At 29.5% G+C, this 27,977-nt stretch overlaps 1 protein-coding gene across 5 annotated transcripts in view; it reads right to left on the reverse strand.

Annotated features, from left to right (window-relative positions):
* Positions 1 to 562: 562 nt before the first annotated feature.
* The window catches only part of LOC142323936 (sphingomyelin phosphodiesterase 4-like), a 115,926-nt gene continuing 88,511 nt past the window's right edge, over positions 563 to 27,977 (reverse strand). For 3 of the 5 annotated variants that reach the window (XM_075364322.1, XM_075364321.1, XM_075364323.1), the window contains 5 exons: positions 27,071 to 27,241; positions 13,910 to 14,110; positions 13,516 to 13,587; positions 10,422 to 10,562; positions 564 to 1,186 (listed from right to left, as the gene is read on the reverse strand). In XM_075364322.1, the coding sequence (XP_075220437.1) occupies positions 833 to 1,186; positions 10,422 to 10,562; positions 13,516 to 13,587; positions 13,910 to 14,110; positions 27,071 to 27,241 (939 nt within the window). In that variant the 3' untranslated portion in view covers positions 564 to 832. Of the gene's footprint in view, positions 1,187 to 10,421; positions 10,563 to 13,515; positions 13,588 to 13,909; positions 14,111 to 27,070; positions 27,242 to 27,977 lie in introns of all 5 variants that reach the window. The other 2 variants (XM_075364325.1, XM_075364324.1) reach the window with 2 other exon arrangements.

Consider the following 27,977-nt stretch of genomic DNA (forward strand, 5'->3'; position numbering starts at 1 on the left):
AACCTACTTTACATTACTAAAGACTATTATTATGAAGTGCATTTTTAAAGTATCATCAAAATAATTCAAGTTTTGCGTTATGAACAATTGTTTTGTCAAAAAACTTTATATTTGGTCATAGCCAAACTTGTAAAATCAATATAGCATAATGGATTTTATTTTAAATTCGTAAATATATATTACCTTCCTACCAAATTGCACTGCTTAAGCAGTTGAATCAAAATATTATTAAGCAATTGAGAGATTCACATAGAAACCTCTAAAAGTTATGAAACTATAAGTGACCTGAAATACAATAAAAAAAATCATGACTTTAACTTTGAAAGAGTAATGAAATGATAATTATGAATAGCTTAGTGCAGAACTAGATTCACTATTTTTAAGGAAAAAAAAATTATGTTAGGATTTTATATATGGTACATGTTGATAAATCACAATAAATTTCAAACTTATATCATGAAAAAAAAAGTATATAACATAATTCTTTCACCTAAAAAAAAACATTCGCAATATTCACTTTGCAATTAGAACTTACTTAAAGGAGCAACTTAGAAAAAAATTAATCAACAATTATTTAGTGAGAGATTTATTTAGTGAGAGATTGCTTTTACATTACTTAAGATAACAAATAGTAATAACATTTTTTACTCTTAATAAAAACATAATTTTGTATTATAGCAATTTTATTACGGCAACTGTGTTTAATCATGGAAATAATTTTGAATATTATATTATTCAATTAAAACAAGTTAAATAAAATACAAAAGTGTACATACATCTAAAAAAATATTAACTTTTTATAAATTTAGCAGCTAAATGATGTACTTCTATTCTAGAAACTAGAATTAAATGAAGAAACATGTGGTGGTTTTGGCGCCCATCCTATCAAATAAATAAAAAATAAGAACAGAAACCAAACTATCAGTGCTATTATAATGACAAGTACTGTAGGATAACCAAAAAACCGAAGAAGAATGAAAGCTATAAAAAGCAAAACTAATGTTCGGTGATGAGCCCAAATTCTTAAAGATAATCGTGGTGGTAATGTTCTTGCAACACGTGGCGAATAACCACCTGGTCCACTGTTATCATAAGTATGTATAACTGATGGTCCACGCAATATCTGGCGCATTATTCCACCACACCAATCACTTCTCTGATACAACTGTTGTATTTCATGCTGATACTGGAAGGAAAAGTAAAAAATAATTATTCAAAAAAATTTCTAAGTAAGATATCATTAAACTCTAATTTTAAATATTATTTTTATGACTTTCATATAACATCAACGTTTTCCAATTTAGATTAGAGTGTTTCAATTTAGTTTTCAAGTGCTGTCATTAATTTCAACTAACATAACTTACCAGTTCCTTAGCCATAATCCAGGTTGTCTAGTAACATTCTGGCAGTAAAAAGTGAAGGTATATTAATTTTTACCCGACAGTACAGGAAAATTTTAGTTATAAATTTGAATCCCTACAACTCCAAAATTAGTAAATCGATTTTAATTAATGAATCATAAAATAATTTATTTCAATTACACGAGTAGTGTAGGTAAATTGAAATATGGGTACTATCATAGATTCGATAGGGGTGCTATCATGGATTAAAAAAAATAAACTGACCCAACACTTACACGGATGGATCAAAGAAAACTGTGGTGAAACCTTAATCACAGCAGTGGTACAGAATATGCATTATTAAAAAAAAATTGAGTTTGTTAAAGTCCATATTAATACTAAAGAAATAAAATCTCCCTAAAGTAAATAAATAAAGATACTAAAGAAATAAAATAAGTACAGAATAAATAACAACTTAGCAAGAGTTAATGAAAATTATTTGAACACACATTTATAAACATACAACAAAGATGGAGAAACTTCAGGGTATTTTGTACTAACCCATATACAAATGAAGTTGCAATAATGAATGAAATTTGTTTTGCGTTATTACATTAAATAAAATTTGTTTACTGTTTTTAAGTAGCTTACTTTAATAACAATCTAGCATATTTTTAGATGATAGGAAAAACGTTTTTGTTGGTAATAAGTATTTTATGTTATTGTTCACTAAATTTAATCATTTTTTACTTCTTCTGAGATAACCTATAAATAATTTATGTAAGAATAAACTCAGATAAACAATATCATTTTAACAGATTATTACATAATCAAAAATAGAGATAGTTTTTCTATGTAAACTTATCTTATTGTGAATTATTAATCACGATAAGATAATTTAACTATCAACTGTTCAATTATTTAACTATTTGCTGTTAAATTTTTTTCTGCCAATATCTAAGCAGAAAAAAATTAATGTTGCATTTTTGCAACTTCAATGAATATTTGTAAGGAAAGCCATGAGCCACCAGCAGTATAGATATAACAAAATTTGCATTTGACTGACAATGATATGTTAAATACTACAAACATGTTCTCTAAAGTGCAGCTATACAGTGATCTTCTAAATAAAAACTTTGGCAAATATGGTGTTTTTGTTTACCACCTGTCAATAGATGATACTGTACTTTGGTCGCCTTCTTGTAAAATGTTTATAAAAGGAAAACCTGTGCATTTTGCCTACAAGATGTCGCATTTATATTTTTCAAAAGGATACCTTTTCAACTTTTCTCTTTAACAAGGAAAAGTAGATTCCATCCTTGTATTAGGTGCTTCAGTTGTTAAAAATTTATTGTGCATTGTAGACAATCCTGGAAAGCAGAGCATTAATTTTGATAGATTTTTTAGTTCATCTAAAGTGTTAAGTTAGGCTTTTTCTCAACTGGAACAGTTAATGAAAATAAAATTCAAAACTGCCCCTTGAAAGATTCTTGTTTTTTGTTAAGAAACCTCATTGGATGTACGATTATCCATTTTATACCTTAATTCAATTTTTATTGCACAATGGAACAACTCTACTGCTATTCTAATTAAAAATTTTCGGTCTACTGAACTTCTGAATGATGTCAAAAGGTATTCTAAGGTGAAAAAATTGAAAATGTCAATCCAATAACCAGATTTCATCAAGCAATATAATCGCTATAAGGGTGGGGTTGATTCACTGGACAATGGTGTCAGCAACTATTGAATAACAATGGAAGGGGAAAAATGGCAGTGGCCTTTGTTTTCAAATCTTCTTGATGTAGCTTAGTAAATCTGTGGAAGCGTTATACATCCACAGAGAATAAATAAAGCAACTCAAATTAAATTTTGACAACGTGTAGTTATCGCATTACTATCATCAATAGCAAATAACAGGGAAGAAATTGCTATTCCACAAATGCAGAGACTTAAATGACCGACAGTGTTTTCATTTGCAACAACTCAACGACACTCAGTTGATAAGCATCTTCCTGAAAAAAAATAAAAATAATAGAAGAATCCGCTGCCGACAATGTAAAATCACAACAGTATTTTCGTGTAATAAGAGTAAAGTTGGACTTCACTCAAAATGTTTTATTGATTACCATAAAAAATAAACTTGATATATTCATTGTTTACTGAAATAAAACGTTATCATTTAATTTATATTGTATCCTAATTTCTGTACTGTTTAGTTTTTGTTTAGATTTATAAAAACCTAAAAAAATAGTAAGCTAAGATAGTCTGTGTAAATTTAGACACCCTTTCCTGTTGAAGTTGCGTTTTCGCATCATTTCATAAATCATACTTGATAAATAAACATACTTGAGGGTCAAAAATCATATATATATTATCACTTTAGAATATTTTATAATCTCATATTTTTATATTATTTAAAACTCATTAAGAGAATAATGTTCTTTCTACAAAAAGAAAATTGTTTCATTTTATTTTAAATAAATTTGATAGAGAATATTTTAAATGAATCAGTAATTTATTAAAAAGTGTGACAATGTCATAAGGTCCTTTTTGTACAACAAATTATAGTGCTCAGTTATGTGAAAAGATCTGTATATGGTTTATAAAGGTGGATGTAATTATTTTTTTTAAGTAATCATTTTTTTAAACGTAGGTATGATAATTAAAAAAAAAAAAAACAATTTCTTAATAATATTAAGCATGAAAAGTGTTGTAAAAATATAAAAAAAGCTGGCAAAGTATTGCATGACTTTCCTGCCTATGCCAGTCAATTTATTTATAGAGATCCCTAAAAAATATAAAAATTAATTTAAAAAAGAACTGTTTAAAAATAATGAAAAATAAACTATAATATAACTTTTATAAAAGTAATAAAAAAAAACTCCTCATTTTGGGTTCAGAATGCAATACAGGTCCCAAAGGTAATTTAATTTTAATAATCCTTTAAGTGATGAAGAAAAATACAATTTTTTTGTAATAATAAAAATTAAGAACAAAAAAAAAAGAATATATATTTTTTAGAGGTGGGGAATACATTTTAAGAAATATATTTTTTTTAAATGTTCATTGTTAAGTTTAACAAATTCCCTTAAGTAAAGTTTTTTCTAAATCTAACACCCCCTTCAATAGAGGCTAAAATAAGAATAAGAAAATTTTCAAAATAATTTTTTTTTGCATATTAGGACTGGGATCTATAAATTAAAAAAAATTATGGACATTTCTTGATCTCTTCTTTATATAAACTATAAACTTTCAACAAATCTTTGAAAAATATATATAACCAAAGGGAGATAGAGAAAAATAACAAAAAAAAAAAACATATATTTCAATTTTAAGAGGGAGGGGTTGAGTTTTTTTTGAAAAACAAATTTTTGCATTATTTATACATGAATTGTAGGTAATAAATTTGCTTTAATAACATTTTCTGTAAAATGACTCTGAAGAAAATTAATTTTTTTTTTTTTTAATATCCCCACCCCTTTAACAAATTTTGGAAAAAATTAATAAGATAAATGCATATATAGAAGAAAATCGGTTTGGTCAATCTTGAGATACAAGGCCGAAAACAATGCAACGTATCGTTACAAATGTATATATGCACTTACACATACCCACACACACACACGTTTTTTTGTCTAAATGAACTAGTTGGACCCATAAACGTGGCAAAAAAAACCTGGTACTTTATTTTTGGCATTGCATAATCACCACTTCTTCCCACTTACTATTCTAGCTATATTCACAGGGAAAATAAAAGGTTACAAAAATCTAGTAAAACAATATGTATAATATAAAATACAAATAATTATAGAAATTAACTTAAAAAACATAAAAAAGGTCCTTACAAGTTGGCACCAAATTAAAAACTAGAATTTATTGCCACCACCTTCAATATTTAATTGGTACCACATTTAAAAACTTTAAATTTAAAAAGTAAATGTAAAATAATTATTTTTATCATTTTACTACAGCTTTCTTTTGAAGATGGTTATATTTTTTTAAACATTTATTTTACTTCATATTTTTATATAACATATGGATAGATCTCACATAAAAAGTGATGCTCTTATAAAAAAACAAGCTGCTACTTAAGCAGCTATATAGAAAAAACTTACTACTGCATCGCTAGAGAAAGTTGTTCCTCATTATAAAAAATAACCATTAAAATAGATTTGTATTAAAGAACAATGACTGAACATAAAACGCCTTTCACATTATTACTATTATTTTTGAAGTCCTTGCAACCATTCCAAATTAGAATATTTGTCATCAAAAATAATTTTTTTCTCTTTTCTCTAAACTTTACCTAATAAAAATTATTTATTAGTTTTTTGAAAGATGTATTAATATAATTTGGTAAAGATAAGCTGTATTGCAATATAGGATTTTCCATTCACAAAAATGTTGCGTAATTTATTATTTAAACAGTTTATTATAAACTGTTTTACAACTAATAAAATGACTGAATGAGATTAAAATGAATGCCTCCAATAGGATAGCATTCATTTTAATGCTTTTACACTAGTAGCTTATCAAATTGCAATGGGTTGATCACTTCTGACAGGTAAGCCTAATATTACTCACTAAAGGATATCTTATTATTACTGGTTACCATTTTTTTTTATATATAATCAATTTTATAAGACATACAGCATAATTTCTACCCTATTTTCATCAGCCAGATTGACCTAGGAGAAGGCAGAAATTTTATATCTCGTAACCAAGATCATCATTTTTATATTGAGTACAGTTATCTTTAAGACTCCTAAATAAATTAAACTCCCAATTAAATTAAGATTCCTAAATAAAACATTAACTTGATTATTAATCTGTTAATTTATGATTTTTTTTCCATTATTTTGTAATTAAACAAATTTTTAATTTTCTAAAATGTTCAATCTTCTTCCTTTTACACAATTGTGAATTAGTTTCATAGGGTCCTTGATTTTCAATGGTGTATATCCTTCTTTTATTATATGTGTTGCATAGGTTTTTGTATTTAAAGGATGTCATATGTTTAAGTCTTCATTTTAACTTCCCATTTGCTCAATATATGTTGTATTGTATTTACACTTTGTTTTGTATACACCATTACTATTTTAAATATACTTTTCATCTATGTTGTAATTAAAAAATATCTTCTTGAGTATATTACTCAAATTTACAGCCATTTTTATATTGTACTTATTGAAAAATTGTTTGATCGGGTAAACTTCTCATGTAAATGTTAATTTAACCCATTTATAAGTTTCTTAATTTTTTATTGTTTTTTTTTTTTTTTAATTTGCTTCTTTTATTTTTCATCATTCTTCAAATAATTACTTTTTAATATCAGTTATTTTCTGCTGTACGAAAAATAGTGTTCAATTCTTTTTTACCTAATTTCTTTAATGGCAAATCATGAAATCTTTTATCATTTACTTGAAAGCTACTATTTTAGTATAGCAGAGAATAACAGATATTAAAAAGTAATTATAGAAGAATGATAAAAAATAAAAGAAGTAGAACTAAAAAACAATAAAGAAACCTATAAATGGGCTAAATAACATTTACAGGAAAAGAAGTTTATCCGATCAAAAGATTTTTCAAGTGCATAGTAAAAATGGCTATAAATTTGAATAATACATTTAAGAAGATCTTTAATTATAACATAGATAAAAAGGATATTTCTAACAGTAATGATATATACAAAATAAAATGTAAATGTGATACAACATATATTGGGAAAATGGGAAGAAAGTTAAAATTAAGACGTAATGAACATATGAGATCTTTTAAATACGGAAAACTTGCAACGCATTAATAAAAGAAGGATATACCTCGCTGAAAATTGAAGATTCTATGAAACTGATTCACAATTGTATAAAGGTAAGAAGAATGAATATTTAGAAAATTTAGAATTTTTAAATGAAAAAATAGCTGAAAAATGATCATAAATGAACAGATTAACAATCAAGTGGATGTTTTATTTATGAATCTTAATTTGCTCAGAACAGGAAGTAGATAATTATAAAATAAATAAACAAAGTTTAACCAATAGATAAAAAGAACAGGAAGAAAGATTAGCCAATGTATATGATTTGAGTGGGAAAAGAGGCATAACCTAATGTTATATAAAGTCAAAGTAAAAGTGCCAGTAAAATGAGTTTTGAAAATGGAGTATATATAAAACGCAACAACATATGATTTAATTATGATGAAGCTAAGAAAGGCAGATAATGTACATGTATATACTCAGTACAAAAATTAGTCTGCCATCCTTAAATGTTATTTATTAAAAATGTATAATAAAAGTAAATAAGTATCAATTCAACTACAGTAATAATAAAATGATAAAAAGATCTAATATCAATGTAATAAACAAAGAATCTGTCTTAAAATTGAGTGCAAAATACTTCTGATAAAATTTTAATTACTCAAAAAATAAATAAATTAAAGATAATATTTATTAAAGATAACATTTATTCAATATTAAATATAAAGAATGGAGGGATAAAAATTATGCAAAATAATCATATAATGAAGTTAAAAAAAAATGGTAGTATTTTAAAATTGAATATTTGAAAACTATTATAAGCATATAATCATCATGCATACATCCATCAGACTTGAATAAATAATAAATACAAGCCTACAAGTGATCAAAAACATCGTATGACAAAATCGTGAATATGAAAAGTAAAATAAATACAGATTATTAAAAGAAATATTTATTACAATATTTACATATCTTTATTTTTAATATATAAACAAGATAATGCACAAAATGTATTGAAAATGAATTGTGCTAAATAATGATGCACTGATGAGTAAACAATTAAATAAACAATTAAACAACAAATAAAATGAAAAAAAAAAAAAAACAGATGACAAATGCTATCGATTTCAAATTATAGACATTGGCAACAATGTTCAGTACCACAACAAATTTTCCACCAATTCCATACCATCCTCTATATAAGGCAATAATAGTAATGTACATATTTATTTGTTAACTAATGTAAAGATGAGAAAAATAAATTGTTTGATTCAGATAGGAAGTAATATCTAGTCCAAGTAAGACAATGTAGTTGGAGGTGCTGTTTAATAAGGAAACATGACAACATAGTGAGCAGAATAATAAAGGATGGAGCGATTGTTAAAGCCCTCACTTTATTTGGCGAAATAAGAAAAAAGACCATAAAAAACTGGAAACTTCTGACGTATATGAATCAATAAAAAAAGCTATGAGATAAATAAAACTGATGACGGTATGCCTCTACTAACAACTCTCTCCATTTACATACACACAAAAAATAAGTATTTAAATGAACTTTACTTTACTCTGTACAAAGCCCAGGCAATGCTGGCTAACCAAGATAGCATACAAATATATTATAGGTTGCATAAACCTTATACTAACAGAAAAAAAATAATACCATAAAATTAAGATCATGACTCAATAACAGATTATTCTTAGAATCATAAGTCGTGACATAAACTCTGATGGTAACAGCCATCAGTTAGTTGTAAACTGCAATTTACAAAATAATAATCTTACATAATAAAATCCTTAATATTAATCCATTATTTACATATTTCGAATAACTTATATAATATTCTCTGTTGGTTTGAGAAAGAAAGTTAATTTTTTTAAATTATTTAGTTACACTTTTCAGTTTTTTACTTGTGTTTCAGAAACCTGAAAATGATTTGATTTTCCATCACTAGACTCATTGATAATTTAAACAAATATAGGATCACTCCTATAATCAGGAACATCATTCCCGTCATCACTAAAGTAGTCATTCTGCAAAATCTGAAATATAATCTCTTTCTTTATTCAAGGATGATTTGCAGAAAGTACTAGCAATTATTCTAGGTATACTTTATTACTAAAACTAATGAATTATAAGCGTATATATTATATCCAATAACAAAAGACTATAAAAATAAACATAAAACTATGAAACGCAATAGAATCCCAAATAAGACACTATGAAATTCACAGGACAACATAAAAATAACCAACAAAACAATGTTTGCTCATATAACTAATAAGCGTATATATTATTTCAAATAACAAAACACAAAAAAATAAAGATAAAACTCTGAAAATATTATGTAACCATGACTAATGAACATTACAACATTCACAGCACTATGTGATCGAACAAAACAATGTTTAATCAGACAAGCTAAAAACAGACCATAAATAGAAAAAAAAAAAAGAAAAGAATATGAACCCTTTAGTTGCAAAATAGTCCATGAAGTAACCATAGCTGTGATAAAAGTGGATACAAATCACGTTTATACGAATACATTATGGAAATTGAAATCCTGCGTAGCCATGATGATCATTCATCCATAAACTTGTAAAGCAGTTGAAAGGGTTAAAGAACAAGAGCTATTCTAGAATTGACTTCTAACTGGCCATTAAGTAAAAAGTTTTTATAAATTACCTAAGCATTACTTCTATACAGTCACTACTCACATTCAGGCACTTACACTACAACACTAACTTTTATTATCTCAGAAATCAGGCCAGTTACTTCATTCATACATTGGTTTAAAAACTTTGTGTAGTCATAAAGAAGATTTTATGGTCATCCAGAACCAAGTCAAGGATACAATGAAGCTAATAGTAAAATATCTCTCACACTTACACGACTCAATTATTCTTTGTACATCTTGCAGCCATAATTGTCATGTTTAGTGAGGGCTGCATTTCTTAGCTCCTCTCTATGAATTTTCAACTTCAAACTTTCTCAGAGGTGTTATTCGTATTTTTACCATAAACAAGATAAAATCAATGGATCTTGGTGATGCTGTGATCTGCTTCTAAAGTAACAAATCACATCATGCACAAGACAGGTTGACAGGAGTGACGATGATAGATTCCGTGTTTCATTGATTGCTGCTGTAACAGCACTGAAGAGAATATTAGGAGATGGATGATATAATGAAATTATTGGTTGATGTTAGCTAATGTGCATTTGTTATGGATTTACAGCAGCTAATTTATTTTCAATGGCCAATTGGAGATCCATTTTGGGATAATACTTGTAATATAATTGTATTAATTTCTACAAGTGTACTTACAGTTATACTGATGTAGGATGATATGTGATAAAGAGCTCTTACAAGAAATGCATTTTCAAAACTTTTTATAGGTTGTAAGTCAGGATCACCATCATATTTGACATCCTTCATATTTCTTTTATAATCAATTCTTCTTATATCCTGTTAGATAAACAAAAATAAATATTAAAAAAATATAAATTGTAATTAAAAATGCCAAAGAATGATTTACCTGGAGAAAAAATCTTAAGCTACTCAGGGTAATTAAAATAATATAAATGGTATATAGATTTTCTCCACAACCAAGAATATTTAATTTTAAGAAAATTAATAAACACCATATTTTTCTTGCAGGAAGGACTACAAAAGTCCAGACAAATTGGATTTTTTCACATATTATTCAATAATATTTCAAGCGATAGTAATACAAATTTGGTTTTTTATAAACATATAACTAATTAAACAAAAAATCCATTTAACAGGTTGACTGCCGACTAAATAATAACGTTTCACCCTAATGTTTAATTTTTTTAGTTAATTACTTTTAAATACCTTTAATTGCTACAAATTGACAATATATTAATGTTTACAATTTTTTTTAATTTAAATAAAAAAAACTCCAATTGGAGTGGTCAGCATTGTTTGTAGAATTTTTCCCAAAGTGTTAACTTTGGGAATTACTTTACTTTAATCAATTTACTTTTGGGAATTTCAAATAAACACCTTAAAGATAATTCTATTTTAAACATCATTTTATTTCAAAATTGATTTACATATTTATTTACATTTTATGAAAAATATCAAAACATTTTAAGCAAAATCCTGGGTTTCCTGGACATGCCTTGCATTCATAAATTGACTGTGTTCTGATTTTATTTTTTCTACATTCTTTTCTACTTACTTTTTTGGTTTCTCTTACACCATTTTTTCCTTGGTATTTTTTTCTATTTTGGTTATGCTGTGAGTGAGCTTTTTTGTGATATGATGAATACATGATAAAACTTAGAAAGACAACAAATTTCCGATTAATTTTAATCAAAGTCATATAAACAACCACCTTGTGTGTATTTGTTATACAAATAATATAAATTGACTAAATCTGCAGTACATACACAAATAATTTTTTTGAACCACTGAATTGATTTCCTACTGTAATGGTAATAAGCCATCATCTGAATTTGGCGATCTACTACTGACATGAACTTGTAACCTATAACAGTGGCAGGCTTTTCTGTTTCCTGGCCTCTTTTGTTTCGAAACACAGCCAGTATGTTTTCAAATTCTGTTGATGTAATTGACATTACGTTTCTCTTGCCATTTCCCTACATGCACTCTGTTAAAAAACCATTGAATTGTTTTCTCCTCTATTCAATTTGGCAGCCATTACTTCCTTAGGAATATATTTTCTATTAGCCTGCAAAGTTCCAATGCAATATGTATTTTGGTCCAATAATTTAATTGCTAAATTTACACAACTGTATTAATTATATAGGTACATTGCATTTCCTTTACCTAACTTATTTTCAAGTGACAGACAATTTTTTCCGTACGTCCTACTCTGCTATATACATTCGCAGAACCTTCATAAACATGAAATTTTTGTATCAGTCTGCTCAATTTAGTCATACACAATTTTAACCCATACTTATGGTGTTAATTTTTATATACTATTTAAAATGTAGACGACCTCCCCATGCCTCATTGCTTCGTCTATCAACATTTCTCTATCTGGATAATATATAATTTTCATTTCGGTATTAAAAATGTCTATGACAGGCCTTATTTTCTCCAGATGGTCACAGAGAGCTTTTTCACAGATGTAAAATAAAGCATCATCATAAAATAAGAAGAAATCGATTCCTTGTCGTGTATTTTCTAAATACTGGAATATTAAATAATGGGTCTGTTTTCCAGTAGTCGTTGAGACGACTCAAAGAAATTGTGCCAATATAAAGTAATAGACCTTGAAAAAATTTCCTGTAGTGTACTGTTTTTCCAATGAGTAATACGAGAATGTTCATTCGTTACTGGTTGTATTAATAACTGAACAGCATTTTCATTTGCTCGGCTAACAATTGATTGTAAAAAATCATCATCTATAATTAACTGGAAAAAGTCTATTGGTTTACCTTATTCAGAAATAGGTACCAGAATTTCTTGTTCTGTAAATTTAAATTTTCATAACATATCTGTGTTTTGCCATATAATGTTGTTTGATGTTTGGGCCACAGAAACAGTAGAAACTGGTGGTGCTGGGAAAATTGTCATGAATCAGAAATTAATGGGATCTTGTCTTCGTTATCAGTACTTGAACTTGAAACATCAAAATATCAGAATCAGGATTCCAATCGTCACTGCAACTGGCACTGTCACTATCTTGTAAATAATGTAATAACTCAATATCACTTAACCTTCTATTTGAAAAGGAAAGATTGTGTGTATTTGATGAAGGTCCTGGATTGTTAACCATTTTCCCCAACACAATGTAACAAATTCAGAAAGAAAAACGCGAAACCACATTAAACACTATTAAAAGCAGTTGTTCTATAAGGACACCAAATGCTAACAACTCTACACACAATGCTGATGACAGAATAAGGCAGAAAACAAAATGTGGAATGGCCACTCTGATCAGAGCAGGCAGCGCTAATGAATGTAGTGGATGCACTTCAATTGAAATGATCGGCACTCAACCTGTTTCCAACATTTCCTTCACTACTGGATTGACCTAAAACTCTAGAAGTGTTACACCACAAAGATTGCAAAAAAAAAATAAGGTAAGTGCTTATTTTTCTTTCCAAGAACGTTCATAGTGTATAATTACAAATGGTAGGGTTCATATAGTGCTTGAACAATTTGACACTATTCAGCAGACTGTGACTATGGGAAGAAAGCTACAAACAAAACATTCAGTTGAAAATTGATCTAGAATAATGCAGGGATGCTCTAAATCAGGTCAATCCATTTGCTGTGGTTAATGGTATTCATAATTAAAAGTAATGGAAAAACTGATTTAAGCAGACTTCAGAACAAAATCTAAACTAATTAATTATTTATTAATAACAAAATAACTTCATAATATCTGAATTGTAAAATTAATTAAATTACTGTTTACCTGTTTCATATTTGATGTATTGGCAAATGAACTTGAATTCAATGAAATGCTTTGATTTTCTATACCTTCAAGCTGTAAAAAAACAGAAAATTAAATATATAAAAATTTTATATATAATAAAATATATAAAAATAAGTGAAGATTTTAATGGCTCTTATATAACCAAATTTATATCTTGTTTCACAAGTTCAGAAGAACTGTATACTGGTATAACGGAGTAGCCGATCTTCAAATTCCATAGAAAATAATATGAATACAGCTGGAAACATTTGTTTCAAATTATTTTTTTTGTAATGTTTTTCATTCTAATTTAAATAAGAGAAGTACTGGAGATAAATTTATAATAATAAATCACAATTAAAACGACAAAGTATAATCCACTAATTAAACTTACTTCAAAAATTCTTTTTAATGCGTTCAGAGATGATGTCAAATTTGTGATAACTTTTTTACGTTCATCAACAGAATATTCTGAGCTAAATGACTGCCCTGTAAACAAACAGAGGAAACTAATTTTTTGATTTTCTGATTCAGATTCAAGACGCATTTGTGCTGTAATTAAAGCTTGCTGAATCTGTCCAGTAAACCTTATCACCTAAAAAAAAAAAAACAAACCAAAAAGCAAATATTATAGTACATTTTTATTTTTTAAATATTAATAAAAAAATATTAATAATAACAAAGTATATACGTTATTAAACGAAAAACCCCTTATATTTTGTAGCTATCAGTTGATACAGTTCTATATTACACATTTTCATTCCAGTAAAAAAAATCCAGACAATCATACATACACTGTAATATATAATTGTTTTTGTCATTGTACTGTACATTGTACATTGTAATATTCAATGCTCAAAATAATTCTGATAGCAATACCTACAACTATCAACATATTAATAGTAAACATAATTTCAAAAAATAATAATTAACCTTATCAACCAAATAATAAATTTTCAAATGTAAACAAATTACACTTTTAATTTCAACACTTTTATGAACTCAACAAGCACTATTTGTCTGTATTTACAGTGACAACATAGCCACAGTAGTGGCTGTTCTAGTAAGCATAATAAGCATTTATTTAGTAACAGTAGTTGATATTTAAAGTTTTCTAATAATATTGTGATCAAGTTTTGAATTATAGATCTATCAATGGAGTAAGTCAAGTGTTTCCTCTTGTCTAAGTGCATCAAGTTGAATGGTCATTAGCAACTAATAAATGCCACCAGTTGCAATGAACTGCTCCCAACACTGTTTTACTTTAGAGATGAACCTTATTAATTAATAGATCTATTAACTCTAGAAACATAAACTTCTATTTGTCAGACAACAGGAATTTAAAAACACATTTTGTATGTATGCTGGAGGGGACATTTTCCAGCCAATTCCTCTCCCAGTTTACTGGCTTGAAATTTCAGCACTTGAAGCCATACAGTCAGATAGCTAGAGCCGAAAAAGTGATTTGATCTTTGTGATGGATGAAATTTATGTATTACTAAGGTATGCCACGGATCCGAGTAGGCTGACAGTTTTGTTGGTATAGGGACCAGGTAAGACAGGTGAAAGATGCCATTTTTCTGGGAAACCCTATCCATCAATGTTGGGCTTGAAAATTTGTACAATGAAAGTTAACAATGTAGTAAACCTAAGTTCAAAAGGGTTGATGGGTAGGTTGTTGTGAAGGAGTTGGCAGACAGGGGTAAGGTTGGCCAAAATTTCTGCAAAAAAATTTCATTGTGGATATGTCAGCCAATTGAACCACTTGTTTCTTAACATTTAACAATGCATGTGTAAAAATGAATGACAGCTTGGTTGATATGTATGAGAGTAAAACGGAGTTATATTGTCGTGCATCCATGTATGCACTATGTGCACGGAGCACACAGATATGCATTGTACATTGAAAATAACTTACATAAATGCTTTATATGTTCATTAATCTTTAACAATTTAATTTTTTGAATAATTTATAACTTAAACAATAGTTTAGAGCCCTATTTACATACTCATTTTATGAGAGAATACTCACCATGCAAGGAAATGTTATGTATGGTTTACTATTTATACATGAACATAGTATATAATGAGCTGTTTAGTTGGCAACAATCCATGAACTTAAATAAATAAATCAATAAAAAAATTGTTGATTTTTTAATATTTAAATTAATTTTGTTTACTATAACAGAATCTCCGCTTATACAATTTCAATACTTTTGTACGTTATACAATAGAATACATGGTACCATTAGTTATACAGGTATACATTTTTGACGACTCACAAGAATTATTTGAAAGAGAATTGGAGCAGATACTTTGGTGACCTTCTTATGGTCCCCAACAAAAATTACTGATCAATCTTTCTCCTACAGACAAATTGGTAGTTTATGCCACTTTGGTACAAACATTAGAAATAGCTAAAGAATGTGGGCAAATTGAAATTTGAAATACTGTCAGCATATGATTTGGCTATTGCTAGGGTGGCTTTACAAATACAGTTTGAAGAACAGCCACTTTTTGATTGTATTTTTATTTATCCAGGCAAATTTCATTTGTTTATGGTTTAAACCCTCTCTTGGTCTTTATTTCAACTATCCATATGGTTGTAACTTACCTTATTAATTTGAAGAAACATCGATTTTAGGTTGATCTTCACTTACATACTGTTTATTTCATTATATCTACCACTACAGCAATAAAATTTGGTCTAAAAACCTATCATTAATTAATATAAAAAACTAAAACTAAGAAAGAATCCAACTATCTTTTATTGGGACACTTAAACACCTCTCTCTTGATTATACTCAAGGAAACATTCAACTCTACAAAATGGGAGATTGAACTGTTTACACTTGAATGAAGACCTAATTCCTCTTCCTAACTGACTTTTTATCTTTTTAGAGCTATAAAGTACACAATTCTGAACATATTTTTCAAGTTATATGAGGTGGTGGAATGATTTTGGGGATTTTATTGCAACTGGAGAACCTCATTTACGTCCTCCTACTTTTATTGAGGAGAAAGTTCCAATGAGTTGTATAAAATTTTTTCTGAATGTTAAGTTTGTAAAACCATCTTTATTCAGGGCTGGAGACTTAGTTTGAAAATATTCCCTATTTATAATAGTGACATTCATAACAAAGTGATAAATGTAGTTCAACCACTTCTTGGATGGTTGACCATAACTGTAAGATTTACTGGGATTTACCCAGTCAACAACTTGACATAACCTATTATCATGTCTAGCCACATCACCTACATTTTTGTCATTATCGCTAGAATCACTGTCATCAGAAATATTACTAAAACTAACGACTAAGAGTCGTTATCACTTAAAAATACTAATTCTTCAACATCACTGTCAGAAACATAATCGGCACTTGTAGAAGTCATTTTCACGTACAATGTAAATCAACAACGAAGTTTCAAAACAAGACACAGCTGTTCATATCCAAATCAGATGATTAAAAACATTGTACTGTTAAAAATTAAAAACTGTTATTAAATTAAAATTAAAAATTAATTGTAAGTTAAAAATTGTGAATAGTATTATAAAGGTTTAGTTCATAAAAATAAAACTAGATAGCAGCAATAGGTCTGTATAGCTGATGTGCATTTTGACCAGGAGGCTGGCATACGGTGCTGTGCAATTTCATGTGTCATGACCAGGGGACGGTTAAAGAAGACCCATGGAAAATACAATGATGGCTACAGCCTTTTGACTCTTATGGTTTTGTCTGGGCTTTTAGCCAGTTGCTCGTTAAATGGATTTCTTTCCGGAATAAACACTCTAACAGAAGCAAGCATCTATATCCAATAATATTTACAACCCTGTACAAATGCTGTATTTAAACTAGTTTTGATAATTAACTTCTCATTATTAATGAAAGTGCAAACTGAAAAATTATCACCAGAAATATTTGAAAATACAGAATTAGCAGACCTTTGTTTAAAATATTCAGCCCACAAACGTGATACTTAGATGGCAAACATGACAAGATTGCAGTTTTTTTATGATTTTGATGGAACTGATACAAAACTATTTAATATTTTCTTGAAGCATTTCCATGGGTGATCTTGATACTTACAAATTTGTAATATCAAAACTAACTAATTTGTTCTTTAAATTCAATCAGCAAAATTGGGCTCGATGGCTTGCACAATATCACAATAATTTATTAAACATGGAAATTTCTATCCACAATTTTATAGGGAGTTTGAAGGAGGGATGTTGGGTATTAAGAGAATGAGCAATCCATTTTCAAGAATTCTTATCGACTTGACCTTACAGCAAACCGTAAATTGTCACCGAATGGCTTTGACAGCACGTGGCACTTTATAACCTTGTGGTAGCCCTGAAAAGGGCCATATTTTGCGTCAGCTTTGAACTGTTGGATCTGGAAGCTGGTCTCCAGCGAAGTCAACTTGGCTGTAGTTGGGGAATTGTGGCTTATCCATTGAAATCAGATCAGGCTTCCCCTCAATGGCAGTTGGGTTCCCACTACAGCATGGCAGTGGTAGTCCCCAGAGCCCCGTAGTGTTGGGTCGGTGTCAGTCATCTTTCGCCAGTGCAGCTGAGGCAGTTCTCCTTGAGCAATCCCATGCTGGGCTGGATCCTGTTGCTGAGTCCGCCAGCCAGGGCAATTGAAGCCTGGCGAGCTTGAGCGGGAAGGTAGTGTCTGCGTTCAGCGGCTCCCTAGGCAAGCCGGCCAGGTCTGCTGCTCTGGCGGGGATGTTGATATCTGCTGGGAGGTTCCACATTGAGGCAGCCAGGGAACTTCTTCCATCATCTTCTTGGTCTTCTCCAGGTGGTGGTCGATAATGAATTCCAAATTCACTCTCGTGCAGGTGCACTCTCAGGCTCCAATAAAAGAGGTCTTTTATTGGAGTCTGAGAGTGGTGGTGCCACTATGGTGGGAGAACTGTACAGTCATCTGCATGGCGGGAGTGACACTTGTACCAGCGCATACATGTACTGTACTCCTGCTGACATTTGAGCAGCCACCGCTGCCATCTGCCGATATTAAGTTAGGCTTATATGTGGTAACAAAATACAGATGCTGCAGGACGTTTAACTGGTATTACCCACTTTACCAACTCAATTTCAGCATGACAACAATGGAGAAAAAGTAGCAGTATTCATACCTCAATAATTTCCTATGTGTACGCTGGCCTACAAAAAATCAAGAACCAACTACAGATTTAGAAAAAAAAATAGAATAATTAAGTCAAAAAAACAAATAGAATCTTTGAAAAATACTATAAATTAGAACATGAACCCTTTTAAAGATAGTGAAGTGGATCATAATAAATTGCATAATATAGCCACTGGTAAAACCACTTTAGATGTCATGGCTGATTTCCTTTTGAACAATGAAAACAAAGGAAATAATTTGGGGGAATCGTTTATTAATAAGTGTGATAAATCCGTGGATCATTTTGAAGAACTAATTAAGCAGAACAAAAAACTTAATTTTGCATCAACAAACGCAAAAGAAACATTTTTGTCAATAATAAAGTACAGGAGGTTCGGCCTGGAAGAGATATTTTTGGGAATTTACTTACTATCTCAATGACAGGCAATCAAATAAATGAGCAACAGAAATTCATTTAATTTTTGATCAATATTTTCAACCTTCTATTAAAGATAATGAGGAAATAATGAGGCTGATAGAGATTTCTTAATATCAGGTCCAGAGGAAATGAGATCAGTAGATTTCATGAAAGAGTTTTGCAACAATAAATTTAAACAGGTTCTGGTTCAATTCTTTTTAACTGATTGGTCTAATAATGAAATGGCAGCATTTATTAAAAAAAAAAAAATATATATATATTTCTAAGCTTTTTTGAATGTCATGTTTTTTTGGTTGATACAAATGGAAACATTAAAACGTCGATTGACTCTGCTTTTAGATGCTCCACTCATGAAGAAGCTGGCACAAAAATAGTCTACCATGTGTGTAAAATTGAGAGAGATGCAATATAATATTAAAATGCTCTGATATGATATTTTAATTGTTATATTAAGCAATATGCATAATTTGAAATGCAATTCAAAAATTTGGATAGAATATGAAATTTCAGGAAAAATGCAATTCAGATATTTGCAAAATATTTGAAAATTTTGGCAAACAATCTGCAAAGCTTTAGCTGGCTTTCATGCTTTAACAGTTGTGATTACAATCCAACCTTACATAAAAGGGGAAAAAAGAGGGAAAAAATTATGTTAAAATCAGATCAATATCAGAAAGCATTTTATACTCTCGGAGATACAAGATATGAACATGACGATGTTTTTGAAACATTAAAAACAATTATTTGTATGGGATACATCTTACGAAAACTATCACTAAACAAAAAATTAATGATATTTGGTTTGCAGTTTTTAATGGGAAATATAAAATGCGCGATATTGAAGAACCACTTGTAAAAAAAATTGTAAAATTTTGATGCTTTGAGTTTGCCGCCTTGTCACTCTGAATTGTATTAACACCTTTAAGAGCATGTAATGAATGTTTGGTTGAATGCACATGAACAAATTCCAACTGATCTTGATCCTAAAGAAAATGGAAGAGTGCTCAACAATCAACACTTTTTATAAATTTAAGTGGTTTGAAGGTCCTTAGCCGCCAGAATCTATTTGGGAAATTGTACTCGAGAGTGAATCTGATAACGATATGAGTAATTCTGAATGTGGAAGTGATGAAGGTCTATGTAATAGGGATTGTAACACTCTACATGATGATAATGATAAAGTGACGAGGATAAATGGCAATTCAAAAAAAATCTATAAATTTACAATCATACGTTTTAAATAAAACTGTATACTATAATATGATAATAAAAATTAACTGTTTCAATATTCCCACTATGTCAAAAATTGTATTTTTTTGTTGATTTATTTATTTAAGTTCATGGATTGTTGCAAACTAAATAGCCCATTATATACTATTTTCATATATAAATAGTAAACCATACATAACATTTCTTTGCACGGTGAGTATTCTCTCGTAAAATTAGTATGTAAATAGGGCTCTAAACTATTGTTTAAGATATAAATTATTTGAAAAATTAAATTGTTAAACATTAATGAACATATAAAGCATAAATAATGCACTTATGTAAGTTATTTACAATGTACAGTGCATATCTGTGTGCTCCGTGCACATAGTGCATACATGGGTGCACAACAATACAGCTCTGTTTTACTGCCTTACATATCAACCAAGCTGTCAGCCATATTTACACATGCATTGTTAAATGTTAGAATTCAAGAGGTTCAATTCGCTAACATATCCGCAATGAAATTTTTTTGCAGAAAGTTTGGCCAACTTTACCCCTGTCCGCCAACCCCTTCTCCCCAACCTACCTATCAACCTTCCTTTTGAACTTAGGTTAACTACATTGTTAACTTTCACTGTACAAATTTTCAAGCACCACATCGATAGATAGGGTTTCCTGGAAAAATGGCACATTTCACCTGTCTTACCTGGTCCCTGTACCAACAAAACTGTCAGCCTGCTCGGATCCATAGCATACCTTAGTAATACAGTGATTTCTAATAAATTTTGTCTACCACAAAGATCAAACCACTTTTTCGGCTCTAGCTCTTGGACTAATAGAACAATTAATAGTCAAGCTGTACGATATAAACGTTTATAATTATTATTGTTTATTTTATGCTTATTTTTTTTATAGATAATGATGCTTTCCATTATTTACTTATTCACCTCTGAAAACAAACAAATTTAATAAAAACATTTTTTTCTCTAAATATATTAAGACAGAAAATGTACAATATTAAAGTGATGAAATAATTAAAATTCTTTCTGTCCTGTATAATTTTCCACAAGTTAATTCTTCAGGGAAAAGTGATATCATATCAGTGAACCTAAGACTGGGAAGAATTTTTACATTGGACAGATTCTGACGCTGATCTAACATTTATCCCCAGAGGATAAAAAATATTAATCTATCAAATGAGCCTAAAGCATCTGCTAATCATTCTACAGGAATTTTTACCTAATATTATTATTTCTTCAATCAAAATTCAGACCTTGATGATGAGGTAGGCTTTTCATAATCTATCTTTGTATTATTCTCTCTTTAAATACAAATTTAAAAGGAAAAAGCTAAAAGGTCATCAAAATTTAAAGTACAGCTACCTGAAATTGTTGCTTTCAGTATTTTATACGTTAAATGCAAGCCTTAAAATGAATGTTCTCAAGATAAAAGCCCCATAGACATTATTTCTACATCAATTGTTAAAAAACTACATAACATATAAATAAAGACACTTCAATCAGAATTGGGGAGAAAGTGATGGACATCACAAGACATTTCTTAATACTGATGAAATTTAGAGAACAACCTTTTCTCGTATATTTAATTTCAGTTCTATTAAGCAGAAATTTTTATGCATAAAAATTATTATGCTGTACAATCTAAAAATTATGTAAATGTTCAATGAAATACCTTACCTTGGAAAAGGCACTGATTCTACTGCAGTTACCCTAGCATGCAATTTTGTCAAGAAATGACTTGCCCTATCCACAGATAGGGCAAGTCATATTTTGATTTGTGACATAGCACATATCAAAATAAAAAAATAATTGATTTTTACTGAATCAGAAATAATAAACTCATAAATAACTGATAAATATAAACTTAATGCAACAATGACTCTCAAGCAAGACAAAAGGAAATGAGAAATACTGCCTAAAATGAAATATTAGAGATAAATTTTGGGTTCTTGAAGGAAATTATATCACCCAACAAAAGTAAACTTAAAAAAAATCACAATAATCTTGCCAACTGCCCATGAAGAAGGCAAAATAGGAACTACAAGAAAACCCACTAATATAGAATTCCACAATGAAATCAAAGGGGTTATGTAACCAACTGACAAATATCATTAAGGATGATAAGTGGTCTTTTATGGAATAATTAATGTCACTATTGTAAATGCCTATGTCATTTATATCCATAACACAACAGCACATAAGGAAAAATCTTGAAATGATGAGGTTTTTCCAAGGAAATCTGGGAAAAGCTTAGAATTCCCTGGCTTGAATAGAGAATACAGACTATCAACTTCACATTGCAATCTGAAGAACTGTGGATCTGGTATACTATTTTAATAGTTTGGTGGGAAAAGGATAAGCTGTCTAAGAATTCTCTTTTTTAACCGAGTGCTGTACATGCCTAATCTCTCTCTACTATTACAAAAAGAGAAATTTTTTTTTGTTGGAATAAACAAAAACTACCTGCAACCAAATGTTTACCAAGTTTCTTGGCATAACTGAGAAGGTTTATAGATATATTTCATCTCAAAAAAACATTAAAAACAACAATAAAAAAACAAGTTAAAAAGTTAAAACACATAGTATGAGACACCTCATACTATGTTGACTCTACACTAGATACAGGATATGTTGTGCTTAGGAAACAACATTTTACATAGTATATTGGCTCTGCGCTAGGTGGCAGATATGTTGCGCTAAATTCAGTTTACTTAATCATGAGAGTGTAAGCTGCCAATATTCCTCAGGTAATATGATATATTGGTTCTGTGATAGGCGATGTATATTTGATTGTTCAAATTTATAAAAGTAAATAAATCAAATTAGTAAATAATAATACGTAAATAAAGATACAAATATAAAATAAAATATTCTACGCTTAGAAATTAAATTAAATAATCTGTAAACTAATTGACAACAGACTGCTTTTAGCGGGAGGAAGCATAAAGTAAAGCTTTGCTTTTAGTGTGGAGGGAGCCACATGCAGCCGCCCAGCGCATCACCATTGGTCTGCTCTGTACCAACAGCAGCTAAAATTAAAAATGTGAGAGCACAAACAAACCAATGCAACATCATTTTTTATAGAGAATGATTTTGGTGGTATTTGTTCAGCGATAAATATTTTACATCTGTGTATGTTACTGCGTAATGTTAAAGGATCTACATCTTTTGATTACTTGAAGAAAGAACCCCTTGCATAATACCAGGCTTTTAAGGTATTTAATGTATGTTCTACTAGATAACTGTTGATGATATGCTACACCTAACATATAAAGCTGCTTGCGCTGCACTTGGTTTATTGGAAAATAATATTCACTGGAAAGACAAGCTTGCTAATTCTTCTATGTCACTCTTCGCCTAAATTGAGAGAATTACTCACAATTATATTAGTTTTTTGTCATCCTGCCCAACTGAACGTATTGCTACGACTCATTTCTTCTTATTAATTATAAAAAAATTAACTGTCTCATTCTTCTTACTCATTTCTAAAGTAAATAAATTTGTTTATATTCAGCTAGCCTATTTTACCAGCTGATATTTTATATTTATTATTTTTCTAATTATTAATGTATTGTTCAGTCTAGATTAACATCTCATTCTGTCATCATATACTCTCATCGATTCAAATCTTCATCAATAATGTAATATTCATATGATATAAAACCTAAAATAAATATTAAAGATTAAATGATCATTACGACATATTAAAAATTAAATTCAACTATGAACTGAACAATGAATTTATTTATTACGAGAAAATATTAACTTAAGAATTTATTGTAGAAATATTAACCAGTGAATTTGAGATATAGAATAAATACACCTAACCGATTATTACACCAAGGCATTTAGTTATTCGACACATATTGTGGGAAAGGTTTCAAAAAGATTTTTGTAAAGATATTTTATATCAAATCATAATGATGTAAAACCAATAACGTTGAGATTACAATTTCAGATGAAATATTGAATAGAGGTGTCATTGAGACTGAAGATATTGTCATTACGTTATGTGAGAAATACTTATAAGATTTTGGTTTACAAACACCAATACATGAAAATCAAGAAGCCATTAATGCTTATGATACAATGTTGACTTTCTTTCGATGTCAATGAACAGAAAGAATTTAGAATCTTTCTAAATTAATACCAGATCAATGTCAAGCGTTTAATGATATAAATGACAGTGTTGCTAGCAAAACCCAAAGATTTTTTTCTTAGATGCTCCTAGAGACACTGGAAAAACTTCCTTAAGAAATCTGCTTCTTGCTCAAGTTTTCGCAACTAAAAATGTTGCAATTGGTGTAGCATCATCAGGAATAGCTGCTAGTTTTTTTTTTTTTTTTTTTTGTTGTCTTCAGTCATTTGACTGGTTTGATGCAGCTCTCCAAGATTCCCTTTCTAGTGCTAGTCGTCTCATTTCAGTATACCCTCTACATCCTACATCCCTAACAATTTGTTTTACATATTCCAAACGTGGCCTGCCTACACAATTTTTTCCTTCTACCTGTCCTTCCAATATTAAAGCGACTATTCCAGGATGCCTTAGTATGTGGCCTATAAGTCTGTCTCTTCTTTTAACTATATTTTTCCAAATGCTTCTTTCTTCATCTATTTGCCGCAATACCTCTTCATTTGTCACTTTATCCACCCATCTGATTTTTAACATTCTCCTATAGCAGCACATTTCAAAAGCTTCTAATCTTTTCTTCTCAGATACTTCGATTTTTTTAACTTTTAAGTTACCATTAAATGTTGCATGTGGGCAAGAATCTGTTCTGTTCTGTTCGTAAAAATAATCCACTTAGACAAATTCTGCAAGAAGCTAAGCTTATAATGTGGGATGAAAGCACAATGAGTCACTGAGCTGATATTGAAGCCACTGATCAAACCTTTCGAGATATTAGATCATGCGATAAATTAATGGGTGGTATAACTTTCGTACTTGCTGGAGACTTTCGGCAAACATTGCCTGTCATCATGAGAGGTACTAGGGTTGTTGTTCAGGCACGTCTTAAATCATCACCCTTACGGAATTTTGTCCTTGCTATTAACTTAAGAACTAATATGAGAATTCATCTTGGGGGTGGTGAAGCTAACCTTCCCTTACAACTACTAAACATTGGAAATGGGATTCTTCCTCATAATGATGGTTACATTTCTGTCGATGAAAACATTGGTACCGTTGTGCATACAGATGATCTCATTTATCCAGAAATCAGTAAGCTTTTACAAAAACCATATAAGTGGATTTGCGAATGATCTATCATAACTCCTCAAAACATTTTTGCATTCGACATTAGTAATGTGATTTTAGAAAAAGTGGAGGGCAAAGCAAGGAATATTGATCTGTAGATTCTGTAATCAAACTGAAAATGCAATCCCCTAGTCTCCAGAATTTTTTAATGTTAAATTTTCTTAATCGTGCGGGTTTTCGAGCTCGTGGTTTCAATCTTAAAATAGGAGTTCCAATTATTTTACTATGAAACCTTAACCCTCCAAGGTTATGTAACGGCACGAGGTTGCAAATCAAAACTATGCAAATCACATCACTGAGGCTACTAGTTTGACTGGTCCTGATGCAGGAGAGCTTGCTCTTATACCCCGCATCCCAATAGACTTACCATTTCAATTCAAGAGGCTGCAGTTACCTGTAAAAATTTTGTTTGCTATAACAATCAATAAAGCGCAAGGTCAGACATTCAAACACATTGGTATTGATTTACAATCATACTGTTTTTCTCATGGACAATTATATACTGGACTTTCCAAAAATGGTAATTTGGAAAGTCAATACATTCTGCTACCAGAAAATCAAAATGCTGCAAAAAATAACATACCCAGAACTTGTACCAATTTAATACTGTTCGGAAATGGGTTGGCTACATTATAATCTCGGACAAATCAGAGATGGGGGATGCTAAATATATTACATATATATATATATATATATAAATAAAATAACATGTCGTGAGTGATCAAAACCCAGCAAAAACTACCGAAGATAAATTGATGAAAATTTGTATACACTTTCTCCTTACAGTGTATGTGAATCCACTTTGAAATTATGAGTTTAATGGAATAAATGGATTAACAACTTTTTTTTTTATTTCTCTATAATAGATATAGATATCAACTTATTTTTGGTGTGTGTAATCCTAATATGAATATCTAAAACCAGATTTCTACATTTTTTGAAGTCTGTGATTAAAAGTGTTAAAATGAAGTTTTGATTTTTTTTAAACCCTGTTATTTTTTTCATTTCTTGGTAACGAATGAAGAAAACAACCTGATTTTTGGTGAGTGGAATATTTATGTTAATAAACCAATTTATACATTTTTTAAATTTGACCTTGAAAGGGGATGAAGAAAGGTAAAAAAAAATTTGAACAATGACTGTAAATTTTCCCAATCCCAATAATAGTAAACTACATATTCAGTAGATTTAGGCACGCAAATACTCTTCGGATAAATATTTAAAAACCATTTTAGGGTTTTTTAATTCTGATGTTTTAAGAGGTGCGAAGATATACGGCACTGTGGCTCAACCAACACAGCCACTGCTACCATAACTGTATGTGTGACTGGCTGCACCTATCTCTGGTTACTTGACTAAAGAACATAAAATAAAAGAATTGATTGCTACAGGAAATGTAAGTAACCATATAGTGCAAGCAAAGCTGCAATGGGGAACTAGTAACTAAATAAACAATAAGGCCTTATAATCCCTCAAAAAAAGAAGCTAATAATACCTCAGATTTAGTTTCAGATCCAAAAAGTGCTTGATACTGGAAACCAGAACCTTCAAGATCAACTATATGTTGTCTTACTAATCCAGACCATTTACTACAAACAGGTTTACCTTCTTCAAGAGCTGCTTCAACATCTCTTAAATAATCAGTTAAATTAGCCAATGAAAAAACCTAAACAAAATAACAAAAATCTGTTAATAGAAAGATTAGTTAGAAGAAATAAATTTAATAATTTTTTTTTAATAAATAAATATGTCTTAAAACTATTGATGCTTTTATATTTTTATTCTTCTATAAAATATCTGTCCCAAATTGCTATAAGGTGAAGAAAACAATTCATATATCTAAGTTTTTGAAAATATGAGGGGTTATGATAAGTTATAAGAAAAAGATTACACAAACAGCTTTATTCTTTTCTAAATATAACAAATTGTAATATTTAACTTTTTTACATAGTTCCCCAGCAATGTGAGACATTCTGTAAGCTTTTTAACTCCATTGTAAAATTACTCAATGATTTAGCCATCCTTCCGGACTGAATTACAACTCGTTGCCATCAAAGGGCAAGGATACAACTATTTCTTCATATTTATCAGTGTATAGTAATCATTGAGTGCCAAATCCAGACATAAGGAGGATGATCAAACACTTCCTACTGCAACTGTCAAAGCAAGGTTTGACAACACTCAGCAGTAACTGAACAGGCATTGTTGAAATACCAGAACATAACATTCCACAACATTTTTTTTTAATGGTCCTTCTTAATTTTGTTCAATGTCTAATAATAACACTTCTAAATCGAATGTGGTATAATGCACTATGAAATCATCTTCTGCCTTAAAAGATAGTTCCCATGATTTGTGCGTGGAAAAAAGTGTTTACTAACTTTTTTTGGTTTTATTTGTGA

This window comes from Lycorma delicatula, chromosome 4, assembly GCF_047948215.1.
Source record: "Lycorma delicatula isolate Av1 chromosome 4, ASM4794821v1, whole genome shotgun sequence".
Lineage (NCBI taxonomy): Eukaryota > Metazoa > Arthropoda > Insecta > Hemiptera > Fulgoridae > Lycorma > Lycorma delicatula.